General features: G+C 37.2%; 1 protein-coding gene across 4 annotated transcripts in view; it reads right to left on the bottom strand.

Moving 5' to 3' along the window:
* The window catches only part of LOC129418593 (protein unc-13 homolog C), a 237743-nt gene that overhangs the window by 146476 nt on the left and 71507 nt on the right, over positions 1 to 19760 (bottom strand). For all 4 annotated transcript variants that reach the window (XM_073853802.1, XM_073853801.1, XM_073853803.1 and 1 more), the window contains 3 exons: positions 13901 to 14120; positions 12008 to 12235; positions 7622 to 7763 (listed from right to left, as the gene is read on the bottom strand). In XM_073853802.1, the coding sequence (XP_073709903.1) occupies positions 7622 to 7763; positions 12008 to 12235; positions 13901 to 14120 (590 nt within the window). The remainder of the gene's footprint in view (positions 1 to 7621; positions 7764 to 12007; positions 12236 to 13900; positions 14121 to 19760) is intronic.

The following is a 19760-nucleotide window of genomic DNA, read 5'->3' as shown; positions in this document are numbered from 1 at the left end:
TGAAGAGCACAACCAGAGAGACGTGGAAGAAAACGGAAGACAACCATCAAAATGGATAGAAGAATAACCAGAATGGCAAAGGCTCAGCCAATGATCACCTCCAGGATGATCAAAGACAGTCTGGAGTTACCTGTAAGTACTGTGACAGTTAGAAGACGTCTGTGTGAAGCTAATCTATTTTCAAGAATCCCCCGCAAAGTCCCTCTGTTAAAAAAAAGGCATGTGCAGAAGAGGTTACAATTTGCCAAAGAACACATCAACTGGCCTAAAGAGAAATGGAGGAACATTCTGTGGACTGATGAGAGTAAAATTGTTCTTTTTGGGTCCAAGGGCCACAGGCAGTTTGTGAGACGACCCCCAAACTCTGAATTCAAGCCACAGTACACAGTGAAGACAGTGAAGCATGGAGGTGCAAGCATCATGATATGGGCATGTTTCTCCTACTATGGTGTTGGGCCTATTTATCGCATACCAGGGATCATGGATCAGTTTGCATATGTTAAAATACTTGAAGAGGTCATGTTGCCCTATGCTGAAGAGGACATGCCCTTGAAATGGTTGTTTCAACAAGACAATGACCCAAAACACACTAGTAAACGGGCAAAGTCTTTGTTCCAAACCAACAAAATTAATGTTATGGAGTGGCCAGCCCAATCTCCAGACCTTAATCCAATTGAGAACTTGTGGGGTGATATCAAAAATGCTGTAAAACCAAGAAATGTGAATGAATTGTGGAATGTTGTTAAAGAATCATGGAGTGGAATAACAGCTGAGAGGTGCCACAAGTTGGTTGACTCCATGCCACACAGATGTCAAGCAGTTTTAAAAAACTGTGGTCATACAACTAAATATTAGTTTAGTGATTCACAGGATTGCTAAATCCCAGAAAAAAAAAATGTTTGTACAAAATAGTTTTGAGTTTGTACAGTCAAAGGTAGACACTGCTATTTTTTTGAACACACCCCTTTCAACTAGTTGCCCAATTGCACAGCCTTAAGAGGGTGCATATCATGAATGCTGGGTCTTGTTTGTTTTCTGAGAATCTATTGAACCTACTGGTAACTTGTTTGCCACGTAGCAATACAAAATATACTAAAAACCTTGATTATTCTGGTTAGTCACATTGTACTGCTATTATTTTGAACAAGACTGTATATATATATATATATATATATATATATATATATATATATATATATATATATATATATATATATATATATATATATATATATATATATATATATATATATATATATATATTTACACATTTCAGAAAATTGTTATTTATATATCCATTTTTATTTTTAATATAGAATATATAAAAATATTAATAAATATATACACATAAATGTTTCTTGAATACATACATGAATATTGGTATGATAATTTCATACCACACATGTGGATATTATGCTAAAAATCACTTTTATTTTGTATGCGATTAATCGCGATTAATCTTTGCCCAGCACTAAATATAAATAAAACAAATGTATATGCAGGTTGTTATCGCAGAAATAAGCCCCGACAATGTGATCAGGACCTGACGCGCACCGAAGGAGCATGTTTGTAACAACTTGAGGGTACGTAAATAATGACAGTATTTTCATTTTTGGGGGAAATATCCCTTTAACCCCCTGGGGTCCAAAAACGCGGGGCCGCGTTTTGACGCATTTTTTCCTGTTTCCTGTGACATCCACTTAAAATACTCCGTCATTCATAATCATACACATACATGTAATACATCATTCGAAACTGTGAAGTCTCTACTTTAATGTGAGTGCCTTCATAATAACAACAAAACTGTGTGCTTTTGGCAAATAAAGAAAATAAACAGGGAGTGCATTTCGACATCTCTGTCTCCTTGACCATTTTCCTCAAACACGTTTCAAACATGAACTGATAACTCCGCCAATACTTGTCACACGAACATGATACATATGTCTAAAGAAAGCCTGAAATGTCTACTTTTACATGATGTAATTAAAATCTGAAGAACTCATTGTCTGTTTGTGTAATCGACATGTAAGTAAAGAGAGGTACAGTTTTTCTGGCTCGACCTCATTAGCGCTAATGTAATCCCACCTTCCCTTGTGCGCGCCATTCATATGGAAATTACCTGATGCGGGCTATGCAAACAAGATCAACGCCCACAAACAATGCTTTAAGAAGCAGCGAGTTTTGACAGTTTCATCCACTTATCAACGCGTTCGGAAGATGACACGCTTTACAGGTGAGGAAGCTCTATGCTCCTGGACAGCGAGGAAGAAGAGTTCACTGTTTCTTCAGACGAAGAGCAGGACTCCGACGATGAACGTTTGTTTTTTGAAGAGCGACTTGATCCAGCTGAGGATATAATTTCTGAAGAGTAAGTTTTACCTACATTTGTTGAAATGTTGTGTAACTTTTATATACTGTGACTGTTTGCAAGCAGATATTCATAATGACTTTATAAAAAACGTCTCGTAATTGGCAATTTGTATTAACATTAAAATTATAGTTCTTACATTAAACCGTATGCTGATAAGTGTAATGTGAATGTTATAAAGCAATATCACTACTATAACTATAGTGTCCATGCCGACTTATCAATAAGCCTTCTTTATTTGCTCGGGTGTAACATTGTGCTGTAAATGAGCCCGAAGATATGTCATGCGTTAACCAGATTGTATGGTGTAAATATTCAATATGTCATAAAACAATATCACTATTTAGAATATATTTTGACTAGTGTGTTTATGCCTCAACAAGTCTTGTTTACGCGACTATCTGTTCGGGTGTAAATGTATCGATGTAGTATCGATGTGCTGTAAATGTGTCCGGAGATTTGTAATGTGTTAATGTTTAGCCATAAATATGTCCGGTAATGGCCCGTTAACAAAGATATACCGCATCTATGTACCCAATTATCTTATCTCAACTATGCTTTACCGCCTTAGTATTGCTTTATAAGTTTGTTACTGTGGAGAATACATTATATTAATTATTAAAAACTTTTGTAGGAATGTGGCAGCATCACTCTCCTCTTCAGCGGGCATTTGCAGAAATGCGACGGACATTCATACAGGGTAAGTCACATTTGCGGGCTTTTCTGTTTTATTAGTAGACTTTTACTGATGTTTTGCGTAGTAATTTGGAAAATACAAGATGTATATATATAAACATATCTGTATTTTCCGAAAATACATGATACAAATAATGTTTTTAATTTTTTTTTAGTAACGTGGCTTCATCATCATTTACTCGCACGGGGGCATGCAGAAACGAACCCGAAATAAATAAAGTGATACAATTTATATATATTTTTTAAGGTAAAATGTAAGGCAAAATTTGTTTAATTATTCCTCATAACATTTTTATGCCACGATCTACAGAACATCACACAAAAAAACATTTTGAGAACTAAACCTAAAAACTAACAAAGGTGATCCTGCCTTGGAAACCCCGGCTACAATTTAGTATTTTTATTTAATTCGGAGATTAAGCGCGTCAAAGCCATGACCAAAAAAAGACAAATGACAAATAATTTGTGATTGTTACTGTAAATGATAAAAACTATAAGCTATAATGTATACAATTCATTAAACGTTAATTTATAACAAGAAAAACACTGAAATTAATGATTTTATAGACACTCCGCGTTATTGTTTAGCACAGAAATACCTGCTTGCTTGCTTTGACTTTGATCATCTCTGTATTCACTTTAGATACAGAAAGACCTGATGATATTATTTATTTCAGGAATCTCTTTGCTATCATTTGAAAGTGAACACCGACCATAATAGATAACCACTCTGTTTTAAATACATTTAAAAACTTATGCCCGCCGCAAAACATCCGTTTTGTAATGTTTAGTTTGATGAAATTCTAAATATGAGACGCAGAGCACCTATAGCACGTTCGGCAAAATTGCATGCGCAAACATGGCCAGAACGCAATAGCGCAACATCGATAGAACGAAAAACAATCCAAAATGTACAGACTTAAATTATATCAGAATTTACGTTTATAATAAATACATTTTTTAAATCAAATAAGGTCAGAAGTAACAACGTGCAGAACAAATGTGCAAAATGCCTCAAGTGCACGGAAACAAAACACAAGCCAAATAGATAAATCAGATAAACCAGAGTGATTTATAAATAAAATAAAGAAATTAATAAAAAAACGAAAGTATTGCCAGAATTGCCAGCTTCGTCTTTTAAATGTAGAAACAAAGAGGCAATGGTTTATTAACATAGGAACCTCTTTTTGGACGTGTAGCCCTGTCACAGGGATTGTTGGATTTATTAACGCATTTTAAAAATATTTATTGAAAGCTGCTACATCACATATTATTGGCAGCATTATAATAATATGCTGTATATCAATATATTGGGAGAAAGCTGTTATGTGCGAAATCAGATAATGTGTGCACCCATATACGGCCAAAATTGAATGATCCTCATTTCATAACACATCTGCAACGATTCGACTGTGAGATTGGTAGTCGAATCCGGCTTCTCCGATGCATCGAATCTTCAACTATTCGGGGTCACCCCTATTAATTATTAAAAAAAGTTCTCAATATTAGTAATACTGATGTGTTGCTTTATACTTTGAAAATACATGATATTAATTAAGATATGTTTTCAGGAATGTGTCTGCAACACCAACTTCGTCTGGTACTCGCACGTTTTGAACAATGGCACGACAACATTTAACTCCATTCCCAAAGAGTTACAGTGTGTGATGGTTTACAAATGTATACCTTATTTTTTATATTTGGAAGTATTTTTAGATGCACACCAAACTTTCACAGCTGACATTTAGAATCATTTTCTTTTAATTAGAGCCATATTGTACGGGTCATATAGAATATTGTTACATGTATACATATTGTTACTTTATTATTTATAATTACAATTAAGCTTCTTTGTTTATAATTACAATAAAGCTTCTTAAATCTATTGTATTGTTCATGTTGTTAGCATTTTTTGCAACCCTGTAAGACTTTTATTTTACTAAAAAGGCCTTTTGTACTTTATTTTAACCTATTTTTTTTAACTACAAGCAAAAGTTTTTCTCTTTAAGTCTCAAGCAAAAGTTTTTCTCTTTAAGTCTCCCCACAGTCACAGTTCTTTTGTCCCAACATTCCTCACTGAGCCATTAGGGGGTTGGGTCTCCTCAGGTGTAAAACACATCAATATTCATGACCATTGACCCTCCCATGCATATTGCCTTTACACAGCAAAAAGTGTCTTACAAAAGTTAAATCAATGTATTTTTTCACGTGAATGAGTGGGTTAAATGGTTTTTACATCTTTTTGTAGCAAATTCTCTACTCTACAAGAGTAGATAACTTTTTTGCTTGTTAACAAATGTTTAGGATGTGTTTCTTGGCCTTATTTCAGCAACTTTTTGTTTTCTTGTTTTTACTAACCACGCATAAACATCATTTACTTAAAAATACAAACATGTACATACATTTATCTTACATATTATTATAGCACAGTTTGTGCTGAATACAGTGTTATGTGATATTGGCCATTAATGTGTTTTAAAGCAACTGAAAAAAGACCAAATGTGAGAGCATGTCAGAACCTCTGACTGTGTCCAAAAAGGGTCCGACCCCAGAGGGTTAAGGTTAGGGATTTAAATGTATTACATTGGCATTTGATGATTCAAAACCCACAAGGATGATTCTGAATATACAACCTATACTATATAGAGATTTCCTTTAAACATTCAAGAGATTACGAGAGAGATTTCTGTATGTCCAATAAAGATCAGAACACATGCGAATGCTGGCGTTTATCTCAGGATTAAGATTGTGAACTCAGGCTGAAATTAAAGTTGGCATTGAGGATTAGAGGTCATATAACAAAGCTGAAACTCTAATCACCGTCTCTAATAATCCAAGAATCACACTCTCGGGCGGCAACAACACATACACAAGTTTAAAACAACAACATCAGAGATCTCAGGGTTCAAGCTTTGTGCATGGTGAAAAACACTGACTGCAAACAATAACTACAAACTAGATGGGACAGGATGACGAGTCTGGCCTTCTTAATAATGTGATACTCACAAAACTCAAGGATACGCTTCAGAAAAGGCTGCCTTCAGGAATATGAAAGAAAACAGTCCCACGAGGCCACGGCTAAGCCAGCGGACTAAACATGACTCCCATTACTTCTCATTTATGACCTGTAGAGGCTTTTCAAACAGCCCCTTCGAGTATCAACAAGAAAAGGCTTATTTTATACTCATAATGGAGGGGAAATATAAAATTAATGAAAGCTTATACTTTTAATTATTCATAGGCTTTTTGAAAAATTGTTTGTAATTGAGTGTCAGGAATTTTGAGAAATACAAACAATATCTCCAGCTCTCTGTTTACAAAGGTTTACTATGTGAGAAATGTCAATAATCCCAGATAAACCTGTTCACGTCTTTAGCAGAGAACATGCAAAGAGGTTGAAAATCAGAGCTTTTGTGCCTCTAGTCTTAACATGCATATATACTTTATAATAATTTACATATATCACATATATAGCCATGCATACTTGTGATAGCAAAATGGTAATATCAACTTATAAATGAGAGAAAACATTTCCATATTTTGTATTTTAATACAAACACATTCATTGATATTATTTTAACTCTTTTGCCAGCCAGCGCCAGCATTTTTCATGATTATCACAAAAGTTTAATGCCTTCCAGAAAATGTTCTTCTTTAAAAATATAAACATACAATATATTGAATGAAAGAATGACATTTTCCATCCAACCTTCATTAGTTCTCTTTTTATCACCTCTCAAATATGGGTAGGTTTCTTCAAAAACACAAACTTTGGAGCAAAAAGTTGAGATAATTCCATTTTTGTGAAGTACTTTTGTTAGGGATCAGATTCAGAGCGATCCTTAAATGTATGTCCATGTATACTTCTGTGTTTTATAAGTTGCGGAATATTGCTTGATAATAGCAGTATTTTGGAAAGCCGGAAATACTAGTCATTGGCAGTGAATCGTTTTCTCTTTATTGACTAGATAACTCGTCATTGGCGGCTAAACAGTTAATTATTCATGTATATACTGTACATGCATGTATGATTATACTGTACATCCCCTACTATCAATCATAGGTGCCAATTCTGTGATGAGCACCCACCGAAATGGCCTAGCATCCAAGAATAATTTTTTACCAAAAACACTTTTAGGGTCGGTTTCCCAGACAGGGTTTAGGTTAATCCAGGACTAGGCCTTATTAATATTAGGTAATTTAAAACGTTTTTACAAACATACCTTACAAAAAACACAGGTGTGCATCTTAAGACAAAACAATGTCAACGAAATATGTTAAAATGAAACAGGACAAGGTGTTTTTAAATTAAAGCAGCTCAAGCAAGCATTTTAGTCTGGGACTAGAATAAGCCCTGTCCGGGAAACCGCTTTTTTTAAAACCACTTTCCTCCTTCTTTCCAAAATGCTTGAGCGCTGCAGTAGCGACTGCCATTGGATAACAACGTTGCATACATTTTTTGCCGAGCACCCACCAGTGGAAAAAGAAATCGGCATCTATGCCATTAACACAACATCAGATATTTTCATTCAAAACATCATAAAACATGAGACTCACAAGAAGAACTTCTCGTCCCAGACGGGGTTAAGGTTGCCGAAGACGGTTTTGGTTCTTCTTTTGGTCTTTCCCACCTGCACTGTGACATAGGGGTCGCTGGAGCCGGTCTTGTCTTTGGCTTGTAAACCTTGAGCACATAAAACTAGAGAAAGACAAAACAAATGGTATTTTATGCATTCTGACCTATTAACACAGTTATAGGGCCCTATTTTAACCATCTGAAACGCAAGTGCGAAGCTTAAAGCGCAAGTGACTTTGTGGGCGGATCTTGGGCGCTGTTGCTATTTTCCGGCGTGAGAAATAACTCTTGTGCCAGGCACAAATCAATAAGGGGTTGGTCTGAAGTAGGTTCATTATTCATAGGTGTGGTTTGGGCGTAACGTCAAATAAACCAATCAGAACACTATCCAACATTCCCTTTAAACGCAAGGGCGCAAGTTCCATGGCCGGTTGCTATTATAATGACGGATTTACCAGGCGCACACCAGGAGCGGTTCACAGCCGAGGAGACCCACGTTCTTGTAAGAGCAGTCAAAGACATAGAAGTTGTTTTGTATGGGGATATGAGAAACCCGCCCAAATCAGCGTCGGTTAAACAGGTGTGAGAGGAAATAGCCACAATTGTCTCATCAGCTGGCATCCCCATCGTTGCGCCAAGTGCTACAATGATATCAGGAGACGGGGGAATCCCAAGCTTGCCAGCATAAATCGGGCACGGCGTGTAACGGGAGGTGGATCTGCCTCTACACATGACCTGACGCCAGCAGAGGACATCGCTGCGTCCACCCTCACCGCTGTAAGGGTTTGGGGGCTTTGAAATCGGACCCAAGAAACACAAGCAAGGTCCAACCCCAAAGTACACTTACAAATCAAGTTCATATACATTAAGGTTTCTTATGAAAACATTTTAATTATTATTTACATAAAATAAACGTAATACAGCCACACAACAAACTTATGAAAATATTTTAATCGTTATTTGCATGATAATTTTATAACGCAGCCACACAATAAATAAAAACTATCACCACAATGCTCAACACAATGATTTCCCTTATCTCATGTGTTAATATTTTTTATTGTAACAATTTATGATTTGCAAAAATATCTGTTGCATCTGTGTAGATTAGATAAGCAAAGTTGTGCACGCTATACATTATGGTCAAGCATGCGCCCTTAAAATAGCATAATGAACCACGCGCAACGCGCCACTGACTTCAGACCAGTTTTTTTTGGTCAGTGGCGCAATTGTTTTTTGAAACTGCAAAATAGCATCAGGGATGGTTTGCGCCGGAACACGCCTCCTTTTTTGCGCTGAACCGCCCAGGGAGCGCAAGTTCATTCCCTAGTTTGCCGACGTGCGTCTGTGGAGGGAAAACCCAGCTGTGTGCTGGTGCAAAATACGAATGATACATGCGTCACTGACCAAGTCAATTGCGCTGGGTGCAAGATAGGGCCCATAGAGTTGTTTCCTCATGTTAAATTTAGGCAAAGTGTCAAAAAAGCAGTAGGGTGTGTTACAGAGTATTTCTGTGCCAAATGCACTTTGCCAGGTACAAATTTCGGAAAGTTTTTTCGATTACGGGTCCAGCTGACGTTTCAGGGGTTTCTATACGTATCACTTCTTTTTATGGGCACTTCCCCCGGAAAACCCCACCTACTTGTCAATCAGCGGGAGACGCTAGAACTTGCAAACATCTTATCACGCGACACAGCTTTGTTTAATTTCAAAACTTAACAATGGCACGAAAGAAGAAGTGTGTTTTTGGATGTAAGGAGAAGAAAGCCAACCTCATGCAAACAATGGATATAGTTTGTTTATCTGGGGTAGAAGCGAAGTTTTGTGTTTGATGCGCTGGATTTCATTGAAAAGTCCCAACCGGGTCATGAGTTGCATGCGGTAAGACAGAGTTCTGTCTTATGTTGGATATAGGCGCGTGCATATTATATAAATGACACGAACATCACAGATAATTGTGGAAAAAAACTACAAAGCACAGGACTTTAAATCCGTCACATGTCTTTATGGGATCTTTACGGTATGTGTGTGAACGCACACATAGTTTTCGGAAAATCATTGGCAGTGTGAATGAACCAAAAATCAAACAATCCTGGACAATTCATTTTCCAAAATCTCAGTTTGAAACGGCTTTAGAAACATACATTAGCACACAGTCATCATCGGTCAGTTCCTGTACATTTGCAGATAACAAAAACGTCATCTTATGATAGACAATAGTGCAATTAACAACATAAAAACTATGTGAAACTAAAGTCGGTGAATGGGAATGCCAGCCGTGTCCCCCATCCATCACAAAGGCAACAGTAGTTCACAGGAAGCTCTTGCCTCATTAAAAATGAAAGAAGAGAGTGTTCAATTATTCAGTGAACATATATCCTTGAGGCTGGAGAGAGACAGAGACTGGTGCAATGTCACGGGCTACTTGAAGAGGCTAATATAGTTCGGCCAGAATGTTGTTGTGAGCGTTTGTGTATTTGTATCCAGGGCTGTGTTCAAACATTCAGGGGTTTAATGTTATATCAGTGCCTTTCACAGCGATATTGTTTTTATTATTGTTGAACCTCTCTCTTTCTCTCTCAGAACTGCAAAATAACATTTTCTACCCATTTTCTGGAAAAAGATACATGAACATATCTAAAACAAAAACATTTACTTGAGAGGCAATGCTTGAGATATAAATGAAACTGTCTGACTTCCAGAGAAACTAGGACCTGCTAACATAAACCTGAATACATTTTTAAAGATTTAAAACATAAAACAATGTTTTTGGCAATGCGGTAAGACGGAGGACAAATAAACTCTGAAAACAGATTTCGTCACTAAACATAGTTTTGCTTCTCAGGTAAACATCTTGTTATGAATGTTTAAATAATATTGTGAAAACAGGACAAAAAGAAGATTAAATAAATGATTATGCTGCTGAAGTGTTACCTGGTTAAGATCCGCAATCCATCAGTTTAAATTAAATCAGAATGTAAAGGCCTGCGTTTATAAAAGCCTTGATAAATAAATCAGGAGTGTATGAATAGATTTCAAAATGGAAAATTCGATCCAGGCAAGCCAGGATAAATTAAAGCCGAGAGCTGTTTTTCTTTTACATTATATTGACACGCTGACAGAATAAAAAGCTTGGCGATAATTCATATCCGCTGTTCACACACAAACTACAGTATGGTGAAGACACATCACTGACGCTTTTAATGAGAAACCTCACCCAGCAGAAAGCTTAACAAATACGACAAAACCAGACTGAAATGGAGCAATTCAAGGCCATACATCTGAAGATAGGAGTCTATATGACTCAGAAATGCTTCTGCGGGTGCCTACGTTTCTCATCAGAGCAGATGGTTGTTGTCGTCTGGCCGATCGAGCTGTCAGAAAACAAGCAAAACTCTGGGCAGATTTCCCAATCAACAGACTGATCTGCAGATCCTCTGTGGACAGCAGTTGAATTTCTGCACTTTTTTAGGCTCTTATGTGTAGGTTCAGTTGTTTTACTTTAATGGTCATGAAAAGGTTATTAGTCAGTAATAGGGATGCATAACGATTAATCGCGATTAATCTATAGAAGAAAAAAGTTTTTGTTTACATCATATATGTGTGTGTGAACTGTGTATAATAATTATGTATATACTGTATAAATATGCACACATGCATGTATAATTTTAAAAAAGAATATATATTTATATATTAAGTTTTTTATATATAATATCAATTATACATAAATATACAAATGTATATCCACCAGCAGTAACAACATAAACAAGCGGCTGTCGCGGTCCGCACGTAACTTCCGGTAAACTCCGCTAAGAATAAATAACAACAAAGTTCTTTAAACGTAGTTTATTTATATAACAAGCAAAAAAACAACAACACATAGATTACCTAGGACACCAAAACATTGTTATTTTCGACGAGGCATTTGTTCAAGAGATCAGTTTAGCAACTAGTCAGACCATTAAAAAAACGAAAACGGAAGTAAGGTTCGGATCCAGACATGTATCACGTGCGTCCAATGAAATCGTCTATACACACGTAAACATTTCTTAAATATTTACATGTATGTGTGTGCATTATTTATCTACTGTATACAAAGTTATTATACCCAATTCACAGACATATATGTGACCAGTCACGGAAAGTAGGGACACAAGTCGGATCTGGGACATTTTGAGTTATTCACAGATTCTGAAAGTGCAGATTCTAAGCTTTCCGACGATGTGTAACACACCCCTCTCAAGACAAAAATACGAAGTAAGAAAGTCATTTTTTGCAGTGGGTCGCAAAATGAAAAGTTTGGGAAGCTTTGATCTATTCCACAGCAAATAATAAACAAAACATGCTTATATATTACTGTTCTTCACCTGTGATGGTGATTTTTGCGGACCATTTGGACGTCCCCTCCAGCACGGCTTGTTTGGCTGTTTTCAGATGTGTCGTGAAGTCTTCCTTCGAGAGCTGAAACATCTCCTCGATTACCTCAAACACCTCGGGTCGGTTCTTTTCCCTGATTTTCATTCGTTCCTTCATGGCCATGATGATGTTTTGGGTTTTGTCCTCGGCTCCATGTTTAGAGCTCTTCTCCACCGCACCTGTAGAGATATAATATGAATAGTATGTGGAGATATTATAGATCAGAATACAGTAAATGTGTCACAAAAAGCGAGACTGGGAGAACAACTACACCGGCTATCTTAAGCTGTTTTTATTATTAATCAAAGCACCCACTAAATATGATGACTTTGATGGCTCATTTAATAAATCTCACTCCGCAAAGGCCCATTTGTATCTCTGGCAGACGGCCATATTTGTGAGGTTTACTAAAGAACTCTACAGCAGTTTATAACATATATCTCACCCTCAGGGCTTAAGTGCCGTTTGACTTTAGCACTCATTTGAGAGGGGCACGTCTGAGTCTTTTAATAGTGAAGACAGTTATTCGGATAACAGCAGTGTTAAAACGATGAACCGAAACTGTAAAACAATCAGATCGTAGACTTTGACGACAGTATTTATGAACGGCTTTTGTGCTTGTACAAAACTTCCTAGAGGTTTCACAATGCAAGGCTGTTTTAAGAATGCAGTTTTAAACAATTTAGGACGTACTTACAATATGCATACCGTACCCGAGGGGGTGATTCTCGCAAAATTAGACTTATGAGGTGTCATGAAACATTTGGATAAAAAAGTAAATGCTATCAAAATAAGAAGCATACAATTACAAACATCTCTTCATGTACTATTTTGTACATGATTTCAAATGACATCATACAAACCAATTTTGTTGTTTTTCCACATTTAAGGGGAAAATTGTCATTACCGCAACATGTCCATGACTGGATTTGGTTTTTTTGTTATGGAAATATTTATAATAAAAAAAACTAAAAAATAAAAAGCTTCAGTGCATGTTATACTATAAACATTTACAGTAAAGAAACATGTAGTGTTTGGTGATCATTGGTAAATGTAGAGACAATAAATGTGTCCAAGACCAATTTTCTCATCCTTCGCAACAATTTTCACTCATTGTTTAAGAAACTAGTTCCTAGTCCTCAAAGAACTAACAAAAAAAAGAGTTGGAAGGGACATAATTGACTGTGACACTCAAGATGGCTACCAGGTAAGCAGTTGAAATATAATATTTGAACTTGAAATATTATTTTGTCATAGTACCTAGACAACTTTTTAGTTCTCATTACCGAAACATGAGTTTGTAAATGCATACATTTAATGTAATATCATGTTGCGGTAATGATAATTTTTGATAATGATAATCAAAAAAATGTAAATAATTCTATAAGAAATATTTTTTAAACCCTTTAAAAATAATGGTTATAGTAAGTTCAGACCTTAATCTTATATGTGCAAAAAAATTGGCTTAAAGGGCTTTTTAAAAATTCTGATGCTGGACACCTTCTAAATCTAGATTTTGTGTGAATCACCCGAGTATGTTTGTTAGCGTGATTGCTCCGTACCCTGGTACGCTTCGTAGAAGTGGTCTCACTTGCTTCGGCGAGTGCTTAACATGCTGGAGAGCAAAACGCATGAGCCATAACTTATAATTACAGTTTTCTTCAAAACAATCGTATTGTTGAATGATGTAAATCTACTCTTGTACGGATCATAATTGTAGTGTGAGTGCCGACCAACGGGGGACAAAGTGAGGACAATCGTACTCATGTACAGTTCGACACTGCTAAATATACAGTAATATGAGCCCTTAATGCATCAAGTATGATTTGAAATTATAGACTCACGTTGAAGGCAGTCTGCGTTTAGGAGATCTTGACATTTCTCATGGCATTTCACCCCACACTCCGTGCAGCGCATGCCCTGCCGGGCGATGCCCCACAGCAGACCCTCACATTCATGACAGTAAGTGGGTGCAGTGGCCGTCCACACCTCGAAATTATGGGGTGTCGTGGAGGAGATCGGGTAGATCAATGCCTGAAGGGTCTTTCGGAGCACATGCAGTTTCTAAAAGAGAAAGATATTATTAAGAGATGAGCGTTAGGGACAAAATGATGCACAGATGTTGACTTCCCAATCAATGGAGATCTTCGTGTCTCAGCACACATACATACACACAGTTGAGCAAAACAAAGTAGGCAAAAAACATGTCAACATTTAGATTGATTAGAGCTGAATAATACATCAGAGAGTCATAACATGTTTTATAATTTTAATAAATGGTTTAAAAGGGTGCATTTTAAACAAAAGAACCATAATTTCTACCAAGCATAATGTTTAATTTATAATCTTAAAAAACCTGGTTACTGTGTTGGACATTTTAGTACAGTGAACTCATTGTCATGTTCAAGAAACCAATTTGAAATGATTCGAGCTTTGTGACATGGTGGTGCATTATCCTGCTGGAAGTAGCCATCAGAGGATGAGTACATGGTGTTCATAAAGGGATGGACATGGTCAGAAACAATGCTCAGGTAGGCCGTGGCATTTAAACGATGCCCAATTGGCACTAAGGGCCCTAAAGTGTGCCAAGAAAACATCTGCCACATCATTACACCACCACCACCAGCCTGCACAGTGGTAACAAGGCATGATAGATCCATGTTCTCATTCTGTTTACGTCAAATTCTGACTCTACCATCTAAATGTCTCAGCAGAAATCGAGACTTATCAGACCAGGCAAAATTTTTTCAGTCTTCAACTGTCCAATTTTGTTGAGCTTGTGCAAATTGTAGCCTCTTTTTCCTATTTGTAGTGGAGATGAGTGGTACCCGGTGGGGTCTTCTGCTGTTGTAGCCCATCTGCCTCAAGGTTGTGCGTGTTGTGGCTTCATAAATGCTTTGCTGCATACCTCGGTTGTAACGAGTGGTTATTTCATTCAAAGTTGCTCTTCTATCAGCTTGAATCAGTCGGCCCATTCTCCTCTGACCTCTAGCATCAACAAGGCATTTTCGCCCGTCTGGCACCAACAACCATGCCACCATTGCTTAAATCACCTTTTATTCCCATTCTGACATTCAGTTTGGAGTTCAGGAGATTGTCTTGACCAGGACCACACCCCTAAATGCATTGAAGCAACTACCATGTGATTGGTTGATTAGATAATTGCATTAATGAGAAATTGAACAGGTGTTTCTAATAATCCTTTAGGTGAGTGTATGTATGTATGTATGTATATATATTTTTAATGAATAAGGCTCAATAAATAAATACTGATATGAGATCCTACATTCGTTTATGACTTATGATTTTATTTGACATGCCCAACATAGACAGAGGCACAAAAAGATGCGCTTGCACTGTTCATGATGGGTTTGCCTTGAAGAGTTGCTATTAAGGTACTGTAATTTATTCACATAATGTTCTCTCTCTTAAGATATGTCATATACGTATAAAGGACGTTACTCCTGATCTGAGGCTTTCATAGATATTTAGTTTGTACATAGTTAACTAAGTTTAATGGTGTAAAGCAAAAATATCTAGTATTGCGTAACTAAGTGTCCCTTTATGTCACAACTTGGCTAAGTTGTAACTTACGCACAGCTGGTGCAACTGGCCCCAGGTGGTTTTTATGCACCATGCGCCTTCGTATTCGTGACTCTGCTCAGTAACTTTGCGTGGTCTTCTGAGTTGAGACTTTCAAATAATACAATTTACAGTTGACCATGGAAAATCCAGAAGGGATGACATTTATTCCAAAGGTGGCATCTTAATACAGTACCACGCTTGGAGTCACTGAGCTTTTGGCAGAACTAATCATTTTGTTTCACTGATGTTTGTAAATAGACACTGCTGTGGCAATTGGTCTGATTGAAACACTTGAATTCAATAATTGAGTGCTGTGTCCCACTACTTATGTCCATATATACGTATGTAACATTTCATCTAATGGAAAAATGGGTGGGATTTTAAATGATTCACTGAACTAAATATAGCTGACAGCTGAGAATTATACTGTCTGGTATAATTATACTGGTATTTCAACCCATTCTCATGAAATGCATATAAATAGCACACAGTGTGAAAAGCCATGCAATACATGCGCCAAATTCCAATTTTGCATGTATATGATACACCAGTGCTTCCCTTTCACTTAATACACTGCATCTTTTCGTGTCGTTTTATGTATTGGTTTCTCAATTTTTTACAGTGTAGGATGTCACTTAATATACACTCACCTAAAAGATTATTAGGAACACCTGTTCAATTTCTCATTAATGCAATTATCTAATCAACCAATCACAGGGCAGTTGCTTCAATGCAATTAGGGTGTGGTCCTGGTCAAGACAATCTCCTGAACTCCAAACTTAATGTCAGAATGGGAAAGAAAGGTGATTTAAGCAATTTTGAGTGTGGCATGGTTGTTGGTGACATACCGGTCTGAGTATTTCACAATCTGCTCAGTTACTGGGATTTTCATGCACAACCATTTCTAGGTTTTACAAAGAATGGTGTGAAAAGGGAAAAACATTCAGTATGCGGCAGTCCTGTGGGCGAAAATGCCTTGTTGATGCTTGAGGTCAGAAGAGAATGGGCCGACTGATTCAAGCTGATAGAAGAGCAACTTTGATTAAAATATACACTCCGTTACAACCGAGGTATGCAGCAAAGCATTTGTGAAGCCACAACACGCACAACCTTGAGGCGGATGGGCTACAACAGCAGAAGACCCCACCAGGTACCAGGCTGGTGGTGGTGGTGTAATGGTGTGGGGAACGTTTTCTTGGCACACTTTAGGACCCTTAGTGCCAATTGGGCATTGTTTAAATGGCACTGCCTACCTGAGCATTGTTTCTGACCATGTCCATCCCTTTATGACCACCATGTACCCATCCTCTGATGGCTACTTCCAGCAGGATAATGCACCATGTCACAAAGCTCGAATAATTATAAATTGGTTTCTTGAACATTACAATGAGTTCACTGTACTAAAATGGCCCCCAAAGTCACCAGATCTCAACCCAATAGAGCATCTTTGGGATTTGGTGGAACGGGAGGTTTGTGCCCTGGATGTGCATCCCACAAATCTCCATCAACTGCAAGATGCTGTCCTATCAATATGGGCCAACATTTCTAAAGAATGCTTTCAGCACCCTGTAGAATCAATGCCACGTAAAATTAAGATAGTTTTGAAGGCAAAATGGGGTCAAACACAGTATTAGTATGGTGTTCCTAATAATCCTTTAGGTGAGTGTAGATGTTTCTCCATGTTTTTGTCTATTTTTAAACCATGGTTATATGGAGTTGGAGTTAGAATTGGGGTTTGGACTGGCATATCATGTGCACGCAAAATTGGAATTTGATGTATGTATTGTACGACTTTTCACACTGCGTGATATTTATACACATTTCATGAGAACGGGCTGGGTATTCATAGTAAGGAAAACTGTAGAGGGGACATTGGGTTTAATTGTCATAAATAGCAATCCGAATAATCTCAAAAACAGGCTTTTTTTCTTCACACAAAATATGATTTCTTATTTTTATCTTTTGACATGATCCTGGACATGATGTTAACAGGTTTTGATAGATTCACCCAAAGGATGCTGTCTGTTAATTGTGAGTAGTTCACAGTTCGTTATCAGGAGCAGAGGGATTCAGGCCTTGTGAAAGATTACAATCAATGTGTGCTGTAAATCTGCTCTACTCCAGCTGAAGCGGATACAGAACAAGTAGAGGTGGGACAGAGATATACAGCTCTCTAAACTGCTCTTTTCTCATTTCCCATGATGCATTTCTGCTGAGAAGTGTGAGCTGCTCTCCTCCCACAGAGTCATTACATTAAGAGCTACAGAGAAGATCTGCTGCATCCAAATGGCTTATAAATAGATAAATGAACAAACAGAAGTATTGCACAGTGAATTCAGGCTAATTAGCAAGGCAGTCGTAAAAATAGATAAGGAGAGGGAAACACTGCAGATCTCTGTGGAAAAATTCTGGTCCAAAAGTAAAACGGCATTAAATTTGAAGTGCAAGTAAAACAAGTGTGAAGAAACTGATGATTCTCAAAAATTAGGAGTAAGATCATTAATGACAGGCATTTTAGTTATATGAAATACTTTAAGGGTGCATAGCATATACAGTATATGAGCCTGGACCAAAAAAAACAGTCATAAGTCGCATGGGTATATTTGTAGCAATAGCCAAAATATTTTGGGTCAAATTTATAGATTTTCTTTTTTGCCAAAAATCATCGGGAAAAGTTCATGTTTCATGAAGATATTTCATAAATTTCCTACTGTAAATATATCAAATGACTGGATGCAGTGCTAAAGTGCAATTTATAGTCGTCCGTAAGGTATACGCTGTAGGTCATGGGTCTTCAACCGGGGGGTCCGCGGCCCCCAGGGGGTCCGTGACGGAACTGCAGGGGGTCCGCCAAATGATGTTTAACAACAAGCTATTTTTTGCTTAAAACGTAAAATATATGTACAAAACGTTACGTCCCCTTTAAGTTGTGCACGTGCGTGGCCGCATAGGTTTGAGGGCGCGCGTTCAGTTTAGCCAGCGGACCAAAATAAAATATCTAAAGATTATAAATGTCCACTCAGGAAGCAGCAGAAGTGACAGAAAAGTAATCATAAAACAGGTAAATCATATGTGTGTCTTTCTTTCAGAATGTCATTTTAGCATCAGTGCGACAAACAAACGGCTGTTTCACGTGGTTCAGTTTTAAAGCGCTAATTCAACAGGCAAATGACACCACACCGCGTCTGCATTTTAAACTGTGACAAAACTATCGCTCGCATTTAAAAATGAATGAAACGCGCGCCGTGAAAAGGCAGCCTCTCGTACTTTACTGCTTACTTAAATATCTCTGTTTTACACATTTAGTATTAGGGGGTCCCTGCTTCATGCCTCTCTCATCTAAGGGGTCCCCAACCCAAAAAAGGTTGAAGACCCCTGCTGTAGGTTATCTGTAGCCTGTGCTTAGGACGTATGCACACTTATAATGAGCCCTTAATTCTTTCCCTGCCAGCGTTTAAAAAAAAAGAGTTGCCAGCCAGCACCAGCATTTTTCATGATTTTCACAAAAGTGCCTTCCAGAAAATGTTATTCTTAAAATATATAAACATTCAATATATCAAATGAAAGAACAGACCCTCTGCTTTCAAACAAACAAACAAAAAACGTTTCATGTGAGATAACTCCATTTTTGTAAAGGATCTTTGATAGAAATAAGATTCGGAGAGGTTCTCGAAACGTACACAGACATAAAGCTGTTTGCGATACTTCCGGGTTTTATAAGTTCGGATAATAGCGGTATTGCAGAAAGCCGGAAATACTTGTCATTGGCAAGGAAGCGTTTTTTTCTTCATTGACGAGTTAACGCATCAGTGGCGGGGAAAGAGTTAAGAAGTTCATTTTGACAACTTTAAAGCAGATTTTCTCAATATTTAGATTTTTTTGCCTCCTCAGATTCCAGATTTTCAAATAGCTGTATCTCGACCAACTATTGTTCTATACTCTTAGAACGAATGTGTTAAAAAATTCACCAATCTCTGTGTTATTATTAAAACAACACATTTTGTGTTACTTTTAACACAACATGTGTTATATTTTAACACAAAATCAACACAAAATGACACATAATGTGTTAAAATGACACATAATGTGTTAAAAGCTTACCGCACAATGATGTGTAAA

The sequence above is a fragment of the Misgurnus anguillicaudatus genome, chromosome 15 (genome assembly GCF_027580225.2).
Source record: "Misgurnus anguillicaudatus chromosome 15, ASM2758022v2, whole genome shotgun sequence".
In the NCBI taxonomy this organism is placed as follows: Eukaryota; Metazoa; Chordata; class Actinopteri; order Cypriniformes; family Cobitidae; genus Misgurnus; species Misgurnus anguillicaudatus.
The sequence above is the reverse complement of the archived record's forward strand: the minus strand, read 5'-3'. Positions and strand labels throughout refer to the sequence as shown.